The 21,768-nt window shown below is 38.1% G+C and overlaps 1 protein-coding gene across 1 annotated transcript in view; it reads left to right on the top strand.

Annotated features, from left to right (window-relative positions):
- The first annotated feature begins 206 nt into the window (after window positions 1-206).
- Window positions 207-21,768, top strand: part of NXPH2 (neurexophilin 2) — a 118,219-nt gene continuing 96,657 nt past the window's right edge. Inside the window, exon 1 of the mRNA XM_008056989.2 lies at window positions 207-364. Within this exon, the coding sequence (XP_008055180.1) occupies window positions 314-364 (51 nt within the window). The 5' untranslated portion in view covers window positions 207-313. The remainder of the gene's footprint in view (window positions 365-21,768) is intronic.

Below are 21,768 nucleotides of genomic sequence, written 5' to 3'. Positions count from 1 at the left end.
CCCGCGGGCGCCCCGGCCACTCATCCCGCCGCCCGCCGAGCCGGAGTCGCGGGCCGGCGTGCCCGGCGCGGACGGCCGCACGCGCTCCCTCCCGGCCCCCTCCTAGGAGGGGCGCGCGTGGGCCCGGGGAGGCACCGCCCCTCTCCCAGCCCGCCCACCCGGCCCGAGCGGCGCGGAGCGGCGCCGCGCTGGGATTCCGGGAGGCAAGCGCCGCGCGGAGCCCCCGGCGTGCTCAGTCCTGCCCTCCGAAGTGGAGATGCGCAAGAGGCCGGCCAGGGCGCGCCGCTCGTGAGAAGCCGCGCCAGCCGGCACCATGCGCCTGCGGCCGCTGCCCCTCGTGGTGGTCCCCGGCTTGCTGCAGCTGGTGAGTGCCCGGCCCCGCGCCCCCGCGCGCCGGGGCGGCGTTTGGGCGGGAAAACGGCGCCCGGCCCGCGCGGAAGCCGAGCCCGGGGCTGCTGGCGACGCGGCGCTAGGGCGCGCGGGGTGGACGGAGTTGGGAGTTGCCGTAGAGGTTGGGAAGGGGAAGAACTGGGGAGTGGGGTCTCGGGGGCCTGGAGGAGGTGACGGGCTTGGCGAGGGTTGGGGCTCGAGGGCTGGGGTGCAGTAGGCAGAGGGTGGCGGGGAGAAGGGGCAGGAGAAGCAAGAGGTTTATTGATCAGCGGCCAAGGAGCGGATGGGGGTAAATGGATCACGATAGGATGGGCTGAAAGACATCCCTCCAGCTCGGCGTTGGAGAGGCTTGGCGGTTCTATTTTTCACGCGGTGTTTCGCCCAGATGCCCACAGACTCTTCTTCCAAAGCAAAGTAGCGGGCACCCCCGTTCTCAGAGCCATGCCGTGGCGCCTTGCTGGGGGAAACTTGGTCAAAAGACCGACGGTGGATTTCTCTCCGTGTCCGGCGTGGCGCTGGGGACGGGGATGGGGTTTTCTGCCAGCGGGAAACGCAGGCTATAACTTTCACGCCCAACTCCACGCAGGGGCCCTCTCTCGGGGTCCTTCAGCGGTCTTCTCCGCCGGGTCTGGACAGCTCCGGGCGCTGAGGAATGTGAAGGGTGTTAAAAGGTGGCTCCGGGTTCGCGCTGTCACTCTCCCTGCTCTCCCCTGGCGCCGAGCTCTCCTCTGCCCGGTATATACCTCTATACCTTACGCATTGCTAGCTGATTATGTCGAGGGGAGAGTCAAAGCAAGAGCTTCAAGAGGAAACTTTTAAAGTCAAATTATAGAAAGAGATTGCTTTGGCTCCGTCTGCACTTTCTCCTGGTCCCTTGGCACCTGTTTTGAATACGGCACTTTTAAGAGGGCTTTCTCTCCTGATGCCACCGTTTCTTTGGCCCTCCTGCTTAAGACTGCCCAAGCACTTAGAGGATGACAGTCTCCTCTCCTCTCCTCTTGTCTTCTTTTTCTCTTCTCTTCTCTTTCTCCTCTCTTCTCCTCTCTCTCCCTCAAAATCAAGTAACTTAAGAAAGTTTCTGTGTGGTATGTGTGGCACTCTAGAGTCAGAGGCACTTGGCAAATTTGGGGGATAGAAGGGACTCTTAAAAGGTGAAAGCGAGGCCAGTGAAGTGCCCGTGATCCCTGGTCCTTACAGCAAAGATTTGCCTTACCTGCACAGCCTTCACTCAAATTCTTCAATGGCATCAAAAAGAAAATGCAGTGATACTCCCAAATGTCCTTGAATAAGCCAGTACATACTATCTGTATACAATACTGCATGTTAAGATGAATTTTATATCTAAGGCACTGTGAATCCAAAGTATATGCCACCTCAATCTTTAGTATCACTTGCTTTAAAAAAATTTTTTAGTCTCATTCCAATAAACGATAATCTAACAAAGCATTTATATGACGTATGTAAGGAAAAGCCTGGGAAAATCAGGTACTTAATATGGGATCTTCAGAGTATCTTCATGACTCTTGGTTCATTAATTTTGTGTTCAATGATCATGAACTGTGTATCTGCTCCATATCTCTGTGTTAGGCTCTTTAAGATGAGGAGATACACTTAGCCATGTGTTGGGGAAAAGTTCTATCAGCTACTATATTGGAAGTGTTGTATTTTTATTTTCCCCACACCACTCTAGTCAGCAGGGAATAGGAAATACATCCTGAAGAGATTATCCACCCTCCTTAAGAGCTAGATTCTAATATTACAGCAAGGATTGATTGATTAGTTTTTAAGGAAGCTTATGTCAAATTCTAATCCGTTTTTGGATTGTGCTTGGGTTGTAATGTTTTTTTCCTGGAGCACTTTATCATGGTAAGTGAGGTGGGGAGCTGCAGCCCTGTGATAAGCACACATTCCTTGCACTGCCATCCTTTTGGACAATAAAAGGCTGTTTACATTCTCCACATTCTTAGAGCTGTTGCCAGCCTTATAACACAAGGGGTTAGGATGTGAAAGGAAAACAGAGAGGCTGAGCAGATCTAAATTGAAACATTCCTCAATCCCACCACACACCCCACACCAGCAGGTCTCAAAAAGGACAGATCATAATTTGCGCCTTTGCTTGTCTCATAGTTTTGTTCTTCGTTTTTTAGCTGATATTGAACTTCTTTGTTCAATCCTAACAGCAAGTGAATAAAATATGCTCTGCATGTGAAACAAGTCTTTTAATTTTCTAGGTAGCATATGCACTCAAAAGACCTGCCCTTTGCTGAGATAAAGAAAAAAAAAAATCTTATAAAAATGTGTTGGGAGGAGGAGCGGAATTGCCTTATTGTTAGAAGTGGATTTTGCTTTTCCGTGTGCACTGCCAGCCTGAGAATATACTTTTTAAAATGCTGAATATTTTAAAGGAGTGGTGGATTCATCTAGGCATATTGAACATATCTTTAATTATATGAAAATGCCTGTTTTATCTGAAAGCAATCACGGGAGTTGGGCCCAACTAAGTCACCAAATATTGTCACAATAACTAGAAATTTTACTTGTTTTTGTGATATTTAAACCTTAAAAAAATAAGCTGAATTGACAAATATCACAGTTAGCCTATGAAAACTGTATGTATGTTACCTGTCTTTGCCTAATTTTCCTGGCCTGTGTCTAGTGCTTTTACCAGAGAAGTTGTTACACCTAATTAATAGAATTACTAGGCATTTGCAAAATTTAAATATTCATCTTGAATGGGTTTTTATCTTTGAAATTCTTAATCAGCAGCATATTCCTTATAGGAATATTTAGATCACGCTATTTCTTTTTCTCCCATCTAATGAAAAAAAGTACCATTTGAAATGAATATCATAACAAAATGAGTGTTGTATCGTGATATGATACAAGATAAAGACTTCACCAGGTTTTTACTTCTTAAAGATTTTCATGATAATTTGTAACTGGTAATAAGTGTGATTCTTTGCCCTTAAGTAAAATGCAGATTGTAAAAAGTTTAAATTTAATTTTAAGTATAAGATAAAATTTAGCAATGATTTTAAAATAAATTTTTTACATATTAGTGTTTTTCTGTGATAGACTGCTGATTTTATAAAATAAAATATGTGATTTAAGTTAGCAAATTTTTAGAATTCCATAAAAGTAGAATACTTGTGATGCAAGAAGCTACAATTTTAAGTTCATTCTTGTTATATAGTATCGTCACACAGAACATAATAAGAGTGTTTGTGTTTATATTAACAAATTAATAATTTTAACATTTGTTTAGTGAAATAGTCACTTATTCCCTATTCTGTATTTACAAGAAGTGATAACTCATGACCATCTTCCATTCAAAAATCACAATTTCTCTCATACAGCCTAGATCAATAAACATCAAAACAATATTTCCCAGTGTAGGATCAATAGCCTTCTGTTGGCCAGATGACAATGTGGAGAAGAAAAAAAGCACCACTATATCATGGTTACAACTTAGAGTTGACTAGGCTTTAAAATTAACTCCCATAATAAGCATCATTATTTTAGACGTTTTTGAAAATGAGAATTAGGATTAGACAGTTAAATCCTTGGTTCTAGTCACCCACCTCCCTGTAAAAGTTGTGTTTCCCTGGCCTATTCTGAGATTGTGTTATCTAATGTAACTGCTTTCAACCCAGGAAACTGACTTCCCTTGAGAAATTTTTTTTTTTTTATTGTTCAATAGATTTCTGAATGGGAAAGAAAAGTTTTCTTAATCTTAGTTCTATGATTTGTCCTAATTTTCTATTTTTTATTGTTTGTGATTAGTGGCCAGAATGCTAAATAAGGCAGAAGGCTTTTTTGAAAAACATTTAGAGGTTCACACTGTCAGCTTAAAATATGTAGTTCTTGCAAATCGAATGAGTTCAGAAATGTTGATTTGATTTTTTTTATAATATATCGTCCATTTTTATTTATTAAAGAGCTAATCAATACATCTTGAATGAGTTAGTCATTTAGGGTACAATCAAAGATGAATATAAATGTGTCACAAGTTTGTGATTTTGTAAAAGCTCTAGGACTGTCTTTTACTGTTTACATGTTCTGTGGACTCTTTTACCTGAAGCTTGGTTGGGAAAGATTTGAAAAAAGAATTATAGCCGCACATTCAAGTGCTTACAGTTAAGGCTGTGTCAGCGTTTCTGTAAAGAATCTCATTTCTATCTTAGCCATAAGCATTATTGCTGGTTAGAATCTGGTGTTTAATATCTTGATTTGGAAGTCAGTTATTTTAAAGGCACTTTAAAAAATTGATCCAAATGATTTGGAGCATTCACCCATGTGAAGTTACTCTCTAGGTATCCTTATAATATGCTGGATGGTGATTTAACAGATTAATTTTTATCTTATTGACTCGATGACTGAATTAACAGGGAAAATCCTATTGTTTTGACTTGCAAAATGGTCATAATTTAAGTTGAATATGTTTAAATGATTTTAAATAATCTTTTCTTAATTAACATATTTATCATACTGCCGTAAGATTTTCAAATACTATTTCATCTTAAGTATTTTCAATTGTGCCAAATTAAAATGCTCTAGTCAATTATTTTATAAACATTTATTTACTATCTATTTAAATTTTTAACAAAAAATTGATAGTGCTGCTGACGACAACTCCATTTATTTCAAAATCCTGATCAATAAAAAAGAATCTAAAGCAATTCACAGCATAGATTTTCATATTATAGAAATAATTCTAAGATATGATTAACTGAAAATTTCCATTTTATGTTATTTCTAATTTATGAAATCTAGGTTAAAAACTCTCAAACAAATATTTGGTTCATTATACTATAAGATCTGTATATAATAAGGAATTCTACTTACAGAACTACAATTAAAAATGAGTATTGTTATTTAAACTCAAATACTACAGGAAATATTTTTCTTTTTCCTAGTCAGATCATTCAAGAAGTTCAAATAGTTGTCTTTAAAACTGCCACTCTTGTGCTCACTTTGGTAGCACACATACTAAAATTGTCCTTCTTGTCAATTTTTCCTTTCTTAGATGTCTGTGCCTATGCTAAGAGAAGTGGGACATTTTATAAACACAGACTACAATGATAATCGACCTTAGATTTGCATATACTTATCAAATTTAACGTGGTTTTTTTTTTCACAGAATTTATCAAATTCTGTTTTCCCAGAAAGGCTAGAAGATAGATAGAGAAGGACATTTTAAATGTTTCCACTTGTGTATGGGAAAGAACAATGAATTTGGTATCAAAAGACTTGGGTTCTATTTCTAAATATATTAAACATTCGACAAATATTTACTGACTGTCTTGATCCATACTTTACCCTGAAACTATAGGAAGCAGTGGGGACATAGCAATAAACAAAATAGAACCAGTCCGTGTGTGTGTGTGTGTGTGTTTGTGTGTGTGTGTGTACTCCCCTCATCTATTATATGAAGTCATTAATGACACAGTTGATGAAAAATTATTTCAAACATTTCTTTTTTCCTAATTGTAAAAGTGATTCTAGATTTTTCCTTTTATAATTTACATCTTTAGTTATTGCACAACTTAAAATATGTCTTACATACAACCATAATTGTCTCAAGTATACATTTTATATGTGTGTTATGCCATTAACTACATCACAAATGATACATTTATTTAGAAGTTGATTTAAAACACTACAAGACTGATTACTGTTATCACTGCTTATGGAAAGAGGAAAATTTAGTGAAACTAGAGAAAGAAAATTGATGAGTACTTGCTCAACGTATATAATCAACAAAATTCAATAAAATTTAAATTAAAATGGTACATTCAAGGTTTCCCCCATACCATTTTTAGATTGTGAACTACTAACATCTAGTCATTGCATCAATTTAATTAAAGAGTAAATTGACTCAGTTAAATTCTAATTATTAAGATAAACAACATTACAGCTTAATATTAGTCAGAAAACTAACAAGTGACTTTTGTATGCCTTAATCAAATAAAGTCTATGTAAATCAAAAATATGTGTAGCTAACTCCAAAGGATCCAAGAGTTTAAATGTAATTGTTATCAAAATTTTAAAACAAAGCCAGCCAAAAACTTGCATGTGAAACCTATCAAAGATGGAGAAAATCACCAATGGACATCAGGAGAAAATCCAAATGAAACAGAAAGAATAACTAGTTCTGGGGTTCAGTTCAACTGTAAACACAGGAAATGTCTCCACAAACAAACCTTTGCTTTGTAATATGTCTGTTTTGTTGGCCAAATAATGTAATTCTAAGGTCATAAAGACACTTTATGTGTAAATCTCTTTATGCAAGAATATGTCAGATTATGATTTTCAAGCATTACTACATATGATCATTTTAAAATCTCATCAGTTTTACCTTAAGTTACACAGCATGTATATTTATTCATTCAAAACAGTCATTTAAGAAATAGTATAGATTTTTCAAAGGGAAAGACCACATATGTAATTTATCTGGCATGTGATTTCTGTTCCAGAATTCTATTCCTTATTTGTGTGTGCAGCTTAACTACTGAAAGTGGCTGATAAATATGAGAATCTGTATGATCCTTCTTTTGTGTTAAAATTTATGGAATACATGAGAAATTTTGTTACATGTATAGAATGTGTAGTGATCAGGTCAGGTTATTCAGGTGTTCATCACCCAAATGTAATACATTTCTGTTAAGTATAATTACCCTACACTGCTATCAAGCAGTGAATTTATTTCTTTTATCTTATTGTATGTTTGTACTCTGTAACTCAATTTTCTTCCTCTTCTTCCCTAGGACCCTAACCTTCCCAGTCTCTTATGTCTTCCCGCTCTTTACATCCATGTGTTCAAATGTTGTAGCTCCCGCATGTAAGTGAGAACAAGTGATATTTGTCTTTATACGATCTTTTGAAGGAATAATGTATACAATAAATGAAATAGGGTCTGTAAAAAACCAGTTAACAGTTTATAGTAATTACAACAATAGTATTAATAAAGTTTTGCCTAATAACATTTTGGAGAGTTCAAACAGGAGATGATTGGGAGTAGTTTATGGAATGTGGCCGTGGAAATCTGTTGTCTGTGTGTTGATGACTCTCAAATGTGTACCTCAGTTCTTACCCTATTGCTCAGGCTCCAAGCCAACATTTCCACAATTGACTGCTCATTTTGACTTGGATATTACTACCAAGCCACACACATCTTTCCTGAACATTTCCAGCATTCATGGATTTAGATTTTGAAGTCACTCCCTTCCCCCTTTTAATGTCTGTAGTCTGTGCTAAGACAAATGACTTGTTTTAAAGCTTGGTTTACAAAATTCTTTCATTATGTGATCTCATGGTTCTTCTTCACATCAGCTCTGAAAAGTAAGTAGAGCAAAAAATAAGTAAGTATCACATTCATTTTACAGGTGAAACACCAAAGGTTTCAGAGACAGATTGAAGACCGCACAAATGGTAATGCCTGAATTGTTCACCCAGTTCAGCCCTTAGTTCACTGCAGTGTCTGTTTGTAGCAGATTGTGGGACAGATGATGAGTGCCATCGTCCTAGGACTTGTCATTGACACCAAGAATGATGATGAACTTGAGGGACATTTCTCAGAAACATCGTATTCTACTTGGTGACCACTGAGGTAGAAACCTCATTCATTTTAGGGATTATAAAAATAAATTTTGCCAAAAAGTCAAACAAATTAAGTAGAACAAAAGGATTCTTGGGATGTGTTCCTTAATCTTGAGTTTGATTCAGAATTTAGCCTCACAGAGTCTAATTCGCAAGGGTACCAGCTTTTATGCAGTTTTCATGTTAAGTTGGTGACTGAGTAATATGGCTCCAGTTAGGATCAGCAGAGACTTTGAGAGATCCTCTAACTTCTCAACATCCCGCCTATACCACTTCAGATGGAAGAGATTAAAAGGAGAGAGAAAGTGTGGGTTCAAAGGCCACTTAATCCTGGTTTCCTAATGGAGACTGTCTAGTGGGTGCCTACATTTGTGTAAAATTTGAGAGCATTCATATGTAATTTTGCTTTCCTGGTAGCATATTGCTCTTGCTTGCTTTCTCTTTCTTTTTATGAAAATACATATTTTATTATAAAGGTAACATAATGTAGTCGATGCTGTTGGTTCTCCACCCAGATATTTTTTGGGGCTGTGCTTCACCAGAATGCACTTGAAGCCACAGGTGCCATTTGCTTCCCCTGGACAGCTTTTGACTAATGGCTGGCAGGTGTCAGAGTGTGAAAAGCCCAGCTCCCTTGTCAGCCACCTGGACTGCTCTGAATTGTAATGGATGCTCTAGGGGGCTCCTCCTGCCGCAGCAGACTGAAGCTACTCTCTGGAATTTTCCTGGGATCACGCGTTTTCATGGCTTTCTGCTATTTTTTTCACCTCATACCCTACCTTTTCTGGAAGTGCTTCTGTTGTAAATCGTTTGCACTCAAATGAGATTTCTGTTTAAATGTGTTTTAATATTCATAAATTTTTATTTTTAGTTTTTGATTACCATTATTATCATTCTTTGAGGCATGGTGTCACTCTGTCGCCCAGGCTGGAGTACAATAACACCATCACAGCTCACTGCAGCCTCGACCTCTGCAGCCTTGACCTCCTAGGCTTAGGCGATCCTTTCGCCTCAGACTCCTGAGTAGCTGAGACTACAGATGTGCACCACCATGTCCAGCTAATTTTTTTTGTTGTTTTGTAGAGACGAGGTCTTGCTGTGTTTCCTAGGCTAGTCTTGAATTCATGGACTCAAGTAATCCTCTTGCTTTGGCCTCCCAATGTGCAGGGATTATAAGCATGAGCCACCAGCGCTATGATTACAGACATGAGCTACCATGCCTTGCTAATACTCAGAAATGTTTGAAGTAACTGTCCTCATCCCGGCCTGCTTTCTGCCACCTCACACCTCATACTCAGGGCTAATCCCTATTAATAGTTTAATGTATATCTTTATAGATGGATGTGTGCTTTTATCATAATGATGTCATGCACAACATAATGTTCTGTAACATGCTTTTTTCATGCAATAATTTATTTAGGCTGCCTTGATACAATGTAGAGCATCTTCTTTTTTTTTTTTAATTTTTAGGAGACAAGGTCTCTCTTCATTGCTCAGGCTGGGGTGCAGTGGTGCAATCATAGCTCACTGCAGCCCTCAAACTCCTGGGCTCAAGTGATACTCCTGCCTCAGCCTTCTGAGCAGCTAGGATTACAAGTACAAGTCACTATGCCTGGCTGCAACTTGTATTTCTAAGAATTCATAGGATTTCATGATATTAATGTGCCATGATATATTTAATAAACTGTTTTGAATTCTTTAATACATTTGTAAGTATATCTATGAAATGAATTCCTAGAATTGAAAATGTTGGTTCAATGCTGATAATGTGCATTTTGAATTTTTAAAATGTAAATGGTTTCCTAAATGAGTGTGCCAATATATAGTACTACTCACAGTATATGTGCATTCTTGTATCTCTACTTGAATAAGGAAATTTTAAAAAAATTTGCCAATCTATCACAATAAGGAAAAACCTGATAGTTTTTAACATGTTGTATACTGTATTACTTATTAGGAATGTAAAGTGTGTTTTCATATTTAATAGGCATTTATATTTCTTGTTTTGCTAATTGCCTTTTTGAATAATTTTCTAATTTTCAATTGTCTTTTTTTTTTAAAGCATTTAAATTTTATAGTTTCTTTTCATGTTGTTCTTACACAATTGCTCTTTATTTTATTATTCCTGGATATTTATACATTATGGGGTTGTTTTGGATAGCTTTTTCATGCTTGACATTTTAAAATTGGTTTTTTGCTGGAGTATAAGGAAAGCTATTTATTTTTATATATTTGTGTTTGTTCTATTTCTGAACTGAATTATTAGTTCTAATATTTTTTATTTGGTTTTCCTGAATTTTATGTCAAGACAATCATATTATCTATAATACTCTTATATTTGACTCTTCTTTTTGAACATTATGTCTCATATTAAAATTTATTCTCCTAGTGAGATTCTTCAAAATACTGTTCAATAAAGACTGGGTGGTGACTCATGCCTGTAATCCCAGCACTTTGGGAGGCTGAGACAAGAGGATTGCTTGAGCCCAGGAGTTCAAGACCAGCCTGGGCAACATAGTGAGACCCTGTCTTTACAAGAAATTAAAAAACATTATCCAAGCGTGGTAGTGTACACATGTAGTCTCAGCTACTTGGGAGACTGGGGTGGAAGGACAATCTGAGCCCAGAAAGTCGAGGCTCTGGTGAGCTGTGATCATGCCTTTGCACTCTAGCCTGAGTGACAGAGTAAGACCTTGACTCAAAAAAAAAAAAAAGTTGAATAAACTAAAATTAGGCATTTTTCTCGTTTCTGACTTTAATGTAAATTTTATTAAATATTAAGTTCTTTTTAAAGTATATGTGTTTTTAGTATTTTTGTTTAGGGACACTGACTATATTCATAGTAAAATATAGCTATAGTAAAACATGCCAGGTTTTTGCATCAGGATAATGCTAGGATCATAATTAGAAAGATTTCTATCTTTTCTCCCTCAGTTCCAGAAAAAGTTACAATACTTGAGAATTTTTTTTTTTTTTTGGTAATTTGTTAGGAATCATTCTAATCTATTTGAGCCTTTTTGTTCTGAGAGAAAATGTCTTTTATAATTTTTTCCTTTCCTTTGTGACTACTTACCCATTCGGGTTTCTTTTTTTCTTCAATCCTTATTGAATCCTTTTTATCAAAAGAGATTATTCGTTTTAAGAAAATTATCCATATTTGTGTATTTTTTAATTTATTTAACGTAGACTTATGTAGTTACCTTAATTCTTAAAATCCTACCCCATACCTGTGAATTTATGCCCTGTTTTTTCCCTCAAGTTTGCATGATATTAGTTGTTTTGAAGTATTGGTAGCCAGGGGATTGCCTTCATTCTCTCTAGGTCTGTAGAAGGCTTTAGTGGCAATTTCCATAGATAAGTTACTAAGAGTTCTAAACTCAGTGAAACTGCGGGTGAAGGCGTGAGCATCCAGAACACCACTCGCTTTCTCCCCTGAAGGGGGGGGATGTTGCAATCTCCTGGTTTGCTTCACTCCCAACTTCGGCTCTGCTGAGCTTGGTGGAGGAAAGGTGGTACACATAAGGATAAACCTCAGTTTCTGCTCGGTGCTGTTCTCCTTTGGTAACAGACTGTTCGGCACACTTGGCTTTTCCGTCATTTTGATTTACTCTTCTTTGTATCTTTCAGAGGATCTCAAATTTTGTGAACTCTCTTCTCTTTCTAGCACCTCTATGCATTCCTTCTTGCTTTTGCACTCCTAGTTCATTTCATTGGGATTTGGGGAGGGAGGCAACTGCATGCATTCACTCAGCTTTCCTCGTTGCAACTGGAAATCTAGTAGTCATTTTTGGCTCATCTTTCCTCATCCCCTATAATACCTATTCAGTCTCAAAATTCTATGAAATTTCCTTCCAAATCCCTCTGTAAACTCTCTCCTCCTCTCCATCCCTAGCTATTTCCTCACTGGTGCAGCCTCCTCATTGGTGCATCTTTTTTCAACATGAACCTTCTAAATTCATCCCACATCTCACAGAATCATCTTTCTTAAATTCTCCTTTGATTGACTCTGCCACTGCACTATTAAGAATGAGACTGTGATTCTCTTTTTATTTTTTTAACCCAGTGAGTCTAAATTCCTCTTCCTTCCTTTCCCAGCCTTAAATCTCTGATCTAATATTTATCACATACTCCAAACTGCTGATAGGCCTGTATCCTTCCTTAATGTTCCATGAATATGTCAGAGCGGGAGGGTGGGAGGTGGGGAAACATAGGTTTTGATGTCAGATCTGGATTCTTGTGCTCTCTATGGCATCTTGGACAAGCTAATAAGCATACTAAGTCTCTGTTTCTTTTTCATAAAATAGTGGTAATTACAGCTATCTCATAGGGGTGTTCTGATTATATTAAAATGTAAAATGCCTGGCCCGTAGCATTAGCTTAACAGAAGTTAGTTTTCCTTTCCACCTGTATCAGCTTAGATTCTTTGTGCACAAGCAACAGAAACCACTTTGACTAAATTGAGCAGGCAAGAAGTTCATAAAAATGGGGCAGTTCACAGGAAAGGTGGGAGAAGCAAGCACGTCTAGAACAGAGTCCAAATCTAGTTATCAGAAAATTATCTATTAGCCAAGATGCCAAATAAACGCCAACTTTTTTTTTCTCTACAATTCTTGCTTTACTTCATTTAAGATGTCATCTTCTGGTTAAGAGAACCTGGTTGGCTTTGGTAATAGACCTTAGCTTAAGATGAGTGTGACACTTTGATAAACAGTTCCATACATCCTACAGAATCAACACTAGGTGTTCCCCTTAGAGAACTTGTGATCAGTAACCGCCCCCCCCCAACTAAAGAAGGAGTTGTGTTAGAGAAAGAGACCCAAACAACTACAGAGAAGACTCTTTCCCGCTGTTTGTATAATCTACATGCTCCACTTGTATATAGACATAGACAACCAGAGATCACCAGACACTTAAGAGAAATCATAGACTGTGAATTCTGCAAGTTGGGGCAGCGGGGAGAGAGAGAGAGAAGTAATTATAAAAGAAAGGATAAAGGAAATCAGAACAAGTTACCTTGGATGAAAGCAGTAATACAAGGAACTGAGTATAATTTTAAAAATTTCCAATTAGTATTCTCAGAGTCAAAAAGATATTGCATTCTGAAAATAAGAGCAGGTTGTTATGAAAAAGATCAACTGGGGAACAGGAAAGAATTTTTATAAATGAAATATATAGCTGACAAAATAAAAAGTCAAGGAGAAGGCTAAAAAGAATAGGAATAATGAAGCCTATGCTGGTTAAACTGTAAGATAAAGTCATGGAAACTTTCCATGGCAGAGAGCAAAAAGACCAAAATGCGAAATATGAGAGGAGAGGTAAGAGAGACAAGAGAGGATGAATCTCAAAAGTCCAGTGCAGAATTCCAGAAAAGATGACAGAGATAATATGACAGAGATGACAGGGGGGAAACTTTGTTAAATAGTGTTGAATTGGTGAAATTTCTGCACCCAAATGAAGAGACAGAAAATCCTAAGAGCTTCCAGAGAAGCAAGATAGAATACTGACAAAAAAAGCAAACAAACAAAATCATATCATACTGGATTTTAGAAGCAATGGAATGATGTCTTTAAAGTTCTAAGGAAAAGAGATATTGAACTGACAAAGCCAAATTACCAGTCAAATATGAAGGAAAGGAGAGGAGAAGAATATCAGAGAAGATAAAAATGACCTTTGGGATATGCAAGGGTCTCAGGGGAGTTACTGCTTTCTCCATGTAGAGAAATCCTCAGAGGTGCTTCAAAGCAAAAGAGAGATGGGACAAAGGGGTAATGTGAGATACAGTTGCAGTTAAGTCTGAGTGTGATTCGGTTAATCTCTGGCCCTGGGAAGGCGTGGGATTTTAATTCCTTCTGATCAGGACACACTGTGACTTTACAAGGTGTTCCACTGAAATAACCTGAGTATTATAAGTGCTGTTTACTTGCTTGCTATGTTTAAAATAAATTTATACACAAAGCACGAATGATTTAGGTATTGCTTAAAAAGAGACTCTAATAAATATTGATGAACTAAAATAATATAATAAAAAGTTGGAGGTGAAGGTGGGCTAGTATGCCAGGTTTCTTATCTTACATAGTAAGAAGTTAATACAAACTGTCTAATGTTAATAATCTATTTCTTAATTTATTATAATTTTACTATGCTTTATTATATTTTATTATAATAAAGTCTACTTGAAGAATTACAAAATAACACAATCAACAAAATCCAATATGTAAATTTAATGATTTACTGTGTGCTTTCAATTTTTCTATAATTTAAGTAGGTTAGGAAATAATTTTTAAGCTTGCATCTGGAAAATATTTTGTCCTTAAAATATGTCTTTGTATTTGATCTCAAAATATGCTTCTTTTTCCATGGTGCTTCTGATAAATGTTTAATACTTTGTAAATTTCAAAATGAAGGTGGTCTTTTCAGTGGAGAAAACTGCCCAGCAGGTGAAGGCATGCTCCTGCAGCCACCATGAGTTCCCTTTCTCTACAAGTGGAAAAGCAGAGGCCATCTGTCAGGTCATGCTATAGGGCAGATCTTATCAACCTCAGACCCTGTTTTAATTTTAAGCTAAACAATTTCTTGTTGCGGGGGGTCTGTCCTGTGCTTTGTAGAATGTTTAATAGCACAGCTGGCTTCTACCCACTAGATGCTAGTGATACCTTCTTCTACTGGTACAACCAAAAATATCTCCAGACACTGATTGTCAGATGCTCCCAGTTGAGAAGCCCTGCCATGGATGATTTCTGCCTATGTGAGAAGCTGAGCCAAGTAACTTCATTGACCTCTCCCAATTAAACACCTTGTTTTTTAACTGTCTGGAAAGGTTTCAGGAAGGTGCATTTTCATACACTTGGTTTCTTTTCTAACACTTTTGTTTTTCCAACTCAGGTAAATTTGCTTCAGTTCAATTTAATTCAACCAATATCTTTGAGTACCAGTTCTGTTAGGCTTTGTGCCCAGCACACATATCTCTATTTGACAGATTTTCCTCTTTAAGGGAAATAAATGATGAATGTTCTCATGATATTCCTCGCCTGGACAAGATTTCCCTCCCTACTAGAAATTGTCACACATTTCATTTTGCCTCAGGTACAGATCTTACCAGTTGTTAGAGCTGGCTCAGAAAGTTTCAGTAAGGCCCTCTAATTTCCATATTTTAAAATGTGGTAATGAGAGAAAAATTACTTTGTAGAAGACAGCAAATAAAACTAAAAATGGCAATCATAAATACTGGTTGGTTAATAAAAATTTGAACTAAATCACACTTGACATGCAAATTTATTACAATTAAAATATAGTGGGATCACATTCTTCAAATAATTTATCACAAACCCAGGTTGTATTTTGAATATCAAAACTGGAAAGTTGTAGTTTTGAGTATAAAATTTGATTTAGTGTTCTTAACATTTAAAAAAGTAGCTTAAAATTATTAAGTTAAACTCTTAGAGGCTATATTGCATTTTCTTTTTATTGGAAAATTGGAGATTTTCAAGTTTACCAAAATGTATACTTTGGGTTGTTCTATTTTTATAAATGCTATGAATCACTTTCTTCTCCATTGGAATGCATTTTAATTAAGTTTTTCCTTGAGGGCAATCAATTCTCATTTTAAAAAGAAATGTATCTATGACGGTATCCTATGAGAGTTATATCTTAACCTCCAGAGATAAACATGGTAATAGAAAAGTGAACAGAATCGCTGGTGGAGTTAAAATGAAACTGTAGTTACACATAAAATGAAACTGTAGTTACACATAAATAATGACCTTACTTATTTGGATTAAAGTATGGAGCCACAGTGGATCCCTTTAATACAGAGGTGAGGTGCCAACAAATGTAGACACATTTTAAAAGATGTCATCTATGTATTACCTTTTGAAGTTGCATTTAATTATGGTAGTAATGTATAGTATGATGCTCATTCTACTGTGCTTTGCCTTTTGCTTTGACTGTCCTGCCTGTTGCATGGTGATGCTAGCATTCATCTGATTAACACCATCTTTTGAGCAAATGTCATACTCAAAAGGTGTATACATTTTTGGTACCCCATATGGAAGATGGATCCCCATACAGGCTCCTGTAGCCTTCAGAGTGAGTGGTCAGGGGACCTGAGCAAACCAACTCATTCCTGCGCCTGCCTCTCTCTCTCTCTCTCTCTCTCTCCCTCTCTCCCTCTCTCTTTTTAAGGGAGACAGTTTCTTCCTCTGTTACCCTGGCAAGTAGGCAGTGGTACAGTAATAATTCATTGTAGTCCCGAACTCCTGGGTTCAAGTGATCCTCTCACTTCAGCCTCCTGAGTAGCTGGGACTACAGGCACCACACCTGGCTAGTTGTTTTTAATATTATTATTATTATTTATTCATTTTTTTTTAGTAGAGGTGAGATCTCACTATGTTGCCCAGGCTGGTCTTGAACTCCTGGCCTCAAGTGATACTCCTATCTTTGCCTTCTATGTGCTGAGATTACAGGCATGAGCCACTGCACCCGGTTTAGGCATCTTATACATATACATATACACATACATGCTCACGGATAACACTCTCCTACTGAACTTTCTCACCACATAAGAGACAGTATTTTGGGGGGGCGGGGAGGGAAGGGGCTGACTTGTCTTGAAAATTATAGACCTAGATTATGCTACCGTCATTCTCTACACAGATCCCTCAACAAGCCAAGCCCTTATTTACCAAGTATTCTTAGCTTTCATCAAAGATTAATGTAGGAAATAGCCATAGAAAAACTTTTTAGTAATATTTATATTCATATTTTATTTGTTCATTCAATAGTTTGCCTACTGTAGACAAAAATATTTTCCCTGATAAATCAGGTGTTTTTATTTGAAAAATAAGTGTTTCAATTCAGTATTTTCTTTTATAATTTTCCTACTAGGAAGAGCAAAGCTAATTTATAGTTGCAGCAAGTACTACCTTTAATAATTTCATTTTCTTGAGTTTTCTCACTCATTATATAGTTATTGACCATATGTATACTTTTTTTTACAAGTGGTTCTATTATATATGACTTATATAAGAAGCCTTGGAAATATTTTTTGAAAGTATTTGACCTAAAAATTCCTTTTCCAGATGTTTTATTATTACTGTATTCATGTGGCCTATATCACTGATTTGCTGAAATCATTTTAATTCTGCAGGTATAGATTTCCTCTAAGCTTTTCCTTCTGCAAATCGAAGCAGTTGGATTTAGTGATTCCCAGCTGCTGGTCCATGGGCCAGCTGCAACAGCCATAGTAAAAGGGCATTTTCAGAACCTTCAGGCATGTTACATTAGCGTCTCTGGGCTAGGGCCAAGGCACCAGGTGATACTGGGGTCCAGCCAGCTTCGGGAACTCCTATACAAGATGGTTCCTTAGACATCTTTTGGCTTTATGAATTTGTGATACTTTTGGAGCCCCTGGCTACTGGCAGGTGGAATATAAGCCAGTCCCTAGGGAAAGACTGTAGGTGACTCAGGAAAGGGAAAGCCTCGGGTTATGAGAAGGTTTTCCAGCATTTTCAGACCTTTCTCCTAAAGGTGTGATAAGTGCTTCTCTCTGGTATAGGTTACGACTCTGTGCACAACTCACTGTAGTATTTATCTTCTGGCATTGTAATTGTAGGTCCATAATCTTGGAATTGTAGGTCCATAATCTCAAGTGAAATCTGTGAACACAGAGAATGTGCATATCAATCTCTGTAACGCCACACCCAGCCATTTAGCAAGTATCAGGCAAATGCTTGAATGAATGATTGAGTGAACTATAGAGAGAAATCACTCAGTAACTTCCCTGATTGGCTGCTTCAGAGCCAATAAAAAACTACCTAGACGGCTTACAGGGAGAAAGTTTGCGTGGCATATTAAGCCTTTAATCTGCTAGTTCAATGTCACTGATCTCCTTCAAAGTATGCCTGAAGCTCCTTTGTTTCAGAGCTCTAAGTTTATGTAGGAAACATTTCCTAGTCTTAAACAGCATAATCATAAGGATCCTTTGGGACAAGACTTCTACACCTAGGTTAAAGAGCTGTACTGACACAGATTGGTATTTTTTCTGCCTAATTCTCTCAGCCTAACTACCGGGGCAAAAAATGGCTATTCTCAATAGCCAGAGAACTGGTTGATTTCATTGTTTGCCCTTTTGGAAGTAAATGCAGTTGGTCACAAAATAAAATTTTATGTTCATTCACCAACATCTGCACTATAATGCTTTATGGTATCCTCTTATCACTGTGATTGACTTTCTTGTTTCTACTACCTTTTTTATACATTGATATTTCTATAATTAGAGGAATAAATAATTAATCATATAGGAAAAATATTATTCCTAAAGTTTAGATTCAACCATTGATAGGAGAATATGATAAAACTAAGGCTTTAGGCAGTCAATGACTTTCAAATTATGATTAAGGTTTCTGATCTTGTGTTTAATTCTGGTATTTCAGTGTTTTCTGCATTAATTACCTTAATTCATTTATGTAATGTATCTTTTGGTGAGATAGTAGGTTTAATTTGTTGAGATTTGTATACTAAGGGCATTTTCTTAATGTAACTTAATTTACCGTCTTTTCCAATTCCAGTCATCATGTATCAGATTTTTTTATTTAGTGTTAATTCAAGTGATTATTTCATGATTCAGGCTGCACATATTCAAAGACCAAATTTGATCTTAAGTCATCACTTAATTTACCAATAAGCACTGTAACTTATTTGTAACAAGGGGATATCCCCAAACTTTCTCACTTTATATTAAAAATAGATATAATATTGCCTATAAGTAGGTGCGGCCTAACTTGAGGAGCCAAGCATGCATGGGTCTGTAGGGAATAGTGCCTCTGCTTATTTAACTGAACAAGCATGTTTCCAGTAGATAAGGAGCAGATCAACTTTAAGTTGAATAGTGTCATCTGCAGTTTATTATGGTTTATGCAGGACACAGCCCACAGGCTCCACTTGACGAAGGCATCCTCCACAGCATGCCAACTTCGGCTGTCAGGGAAGGGACTCGCATTTTCATCCAGGAATAACTTTACTTTGGGGTCCTGAACAAGAAAAATAGTGGGTATAGCCGGGCTCGGTGGCTCAGCCTGTAATCCTGCGCCTTGGGAGGCCGAGGTGAGTTGATTGCCTGAGCCCGCGGGTTCGATACCCACCTGGGCAACTTGGCGAGACCTCATCTCTACAATAAATAAAAAATTAGCCAGGCATGGTAGTGCACGCCTGTAGTCCCGGCTACTTGGAAGGCTGAGGCGGAAGGATCCCCAGAGCCCAGCAGGTGGAGGCTGTGGTGGCCGGGAGCGGCCACTGCACCCCAGTCTGGGCGACAGAGTGAGACTCTAACTCAAAAAAAAAAGAAAAAGAAAAAAAATACTTGGTTATAATAAACCCTCCTATGTTGTACCACGTTTAAGTGAGTAGACCGAATTGACAGGGTGAAGGCACATGAACAAGTAATTAAGCCAATTCCTTTCATATTATTTGATATTGATTTGTTTATCTTTTGACTTATATTGAGATGACTTGGAACCAAAGAACTGTACGCAATATATTAGTGAATGAAATGTCTGCAATGGAGGAACAGTATTTTATTAGGGCGTGCAGTGGGCAAAGGCTGTGATCTTTGAATGGTGGTGCTAATGAGAGATTTGAATGTTTTTATTAAGAATTTTGGGATGCTTGAGGCTTCTGGGTAATGTGTGAACCATAGTAAATGATTTGCCAGTATTGGTGTGAAGTCTGGAGATAGAACAAATGTAGTAGCTTGTGGATTCCTATGATCTCAAGTTGACATTGATGATGTAATAGAGTACTCTTCAAGGCTCTCATTTCCAGATATGTCCTAGATAAGCTAGGAGTATCATAAAAAAAGCAAAAGCTATGATTTTTGTCCTCATAGCTGCTTCTGTCCCCTTCCCCACATACATTCAGTTCTGAGTCTGTTTCATATGCTTTCCAACAGAAATTCCTGCTCAGCTCTTTCTCTGAGGACCCATGTTATCCTGGCTACTTCCCAATTCCGTATATATTATGATTCTTTCTGATTCAGAAAAGAAATTCTCTAAGTTTCAGTTGTGCTTATGCTATTCAATTTTACCTAGCTTAATTTACAATTTCTGCCTTTGTCACCCTATATTCTCTGAAATTTGATGACGTTTTGTGTGTTTCGCATTACTCCCTCGACATGCTCTCTGAACACCTACCAGTATTTAAGTGGTTAGCTTCAGACCCCTTCCTTTTAGTGTTCTAAATCCCAGGGCTTCTAGGTTTCTCTTGAACTGAATCTGCCATCCTTCTCTTTTATCTTCAGATAATACATGCATTTGAATGCATAAGATAAAATGTATTTTGCTTTAGATATAGACTTCAACCAGAATCTTTGAAAGTTAAATATTCTTATATCTGCAAGGGGCCGGAAAGCCACTTTCCCAACTTTATTTCTGTGAACTTTGGGAGTGGGAGAAGATGTACTTGGGTACTAAAGCCCAAGCCAGGATCCATCCTCCTTTCTCAGCTTCAAATGACACAGGAAACCCCCTTCGGATTTTCAGAATCCTCTCTCAGAATAGCACTCCTTTCTGTGCTGCACAACTTGCTTCGGCTTCTTGCTTGAAACCAACAGGAGGCATAGCAGATGTATTAGTAAATCAAAGAAGTTTCAAAACCATAAAGAAATGCAGCCAAATGACATTGCAGGGCTCTGATGCATGAATCTGACTAGGAGTGTGTCTTGGCCCCTGACTATTGAGGACCTGGCCAGGGAACCCGTCATCATGCTTGTGCCTTTGTTAGAGTTATTGACAGCCATCGCTGATTGGTGAGATCAGGTAATGCAGATCAGAGAAAACATTTGCTGTAGGGGTTAGGCATGGGGGCCTTTAAGCCAGAGAACTTTGTAGAGAATGCATCGGTGAAGGAACTAGTTGAAGTTAAGCAGAGCCCAGATAGAGAAAATTGGAGTAGACCGGATATGCCCAAATGGGTTTGGGGGTCAGGGCAGATGATGGCAGGAGGTTTGGACAAAAGCTTTGGGCGTTTACAGATCTCTGAACTTCGGATAGAGCCAGCTCCAGCACCTGGAAAATCTCCTTAAGATAGATGTTTACCTGGCAGGGTTATTAATCAGTTGAAGGATTGTACGTGCAGAGCCTGGGTTCGGTCAGGTGGCTGCTTTAGCCCTGGATATCTGCTTGGCAGAGGGAGCTCGAGCCTTTGTCCTGAACTTGGTTTCTGTCAATAATTGAAATGATTGTTCTCCCAGCAGCATTTCACTTCCAACAGAAGGTCCATGTCTGGTCTGACTGGGAACTCTGCCGGCCTGTCCACTCCATCCATGAGTCTGGTAGACTAGTCTAAGAAAGTCATTCCTGAATTTTTGTACGCAGTGTCCTGGGGTGGTTGCTAAAAATGCAGGTGTGGGGCTGCTGCCTGGGAGGATGGACACCATGGGTTTAAGATGGGGCCCAGGAACCTGATTTTTAATTTTAAGCAGCAACTAAGGACTTCTATTGCAGATTTTAGAGATGAGATGACACTCTGAAAAACACTAGCCTAAAGGGAGCTGGTTCTACTTACTTTTAGAAAATATTCTTCTAGGCACATTATGAGTTTTGATGACAGATGATTACTTAAGGACCCTGACAGGATTTCCCCTCCAAAGCAGACATCTTTGTGCAGTGCATGAGGTGTGGTTCCCTATACTCTACATGTCACTTCCCAGGATCTCACCATTAGTGAGCATATTCTTTTTTTTTTTTTTTTGAGTTGGAGTCTCACTCTGTCGCCCAGACTGGAGTG

Source organism: Carlito syrichta, unplaced genomic scaffold (assembly GCF_000164805.1).
Source record: "Carlito syrichta isolate Samal-C Ts95f unplaced genomic scaffold, Tarsius_syrichta-2.0.1 Scaffold302589, whole genome shotgun sequence".
NCBI lineage: Eukaryota > Metazoa > Chordata > Mammalia > Primates > Tarsiidae > Carlito > Carlito syrichta.
This window is presented reverse-complemented; position numbering and strand designations above follow the sequence as displayed.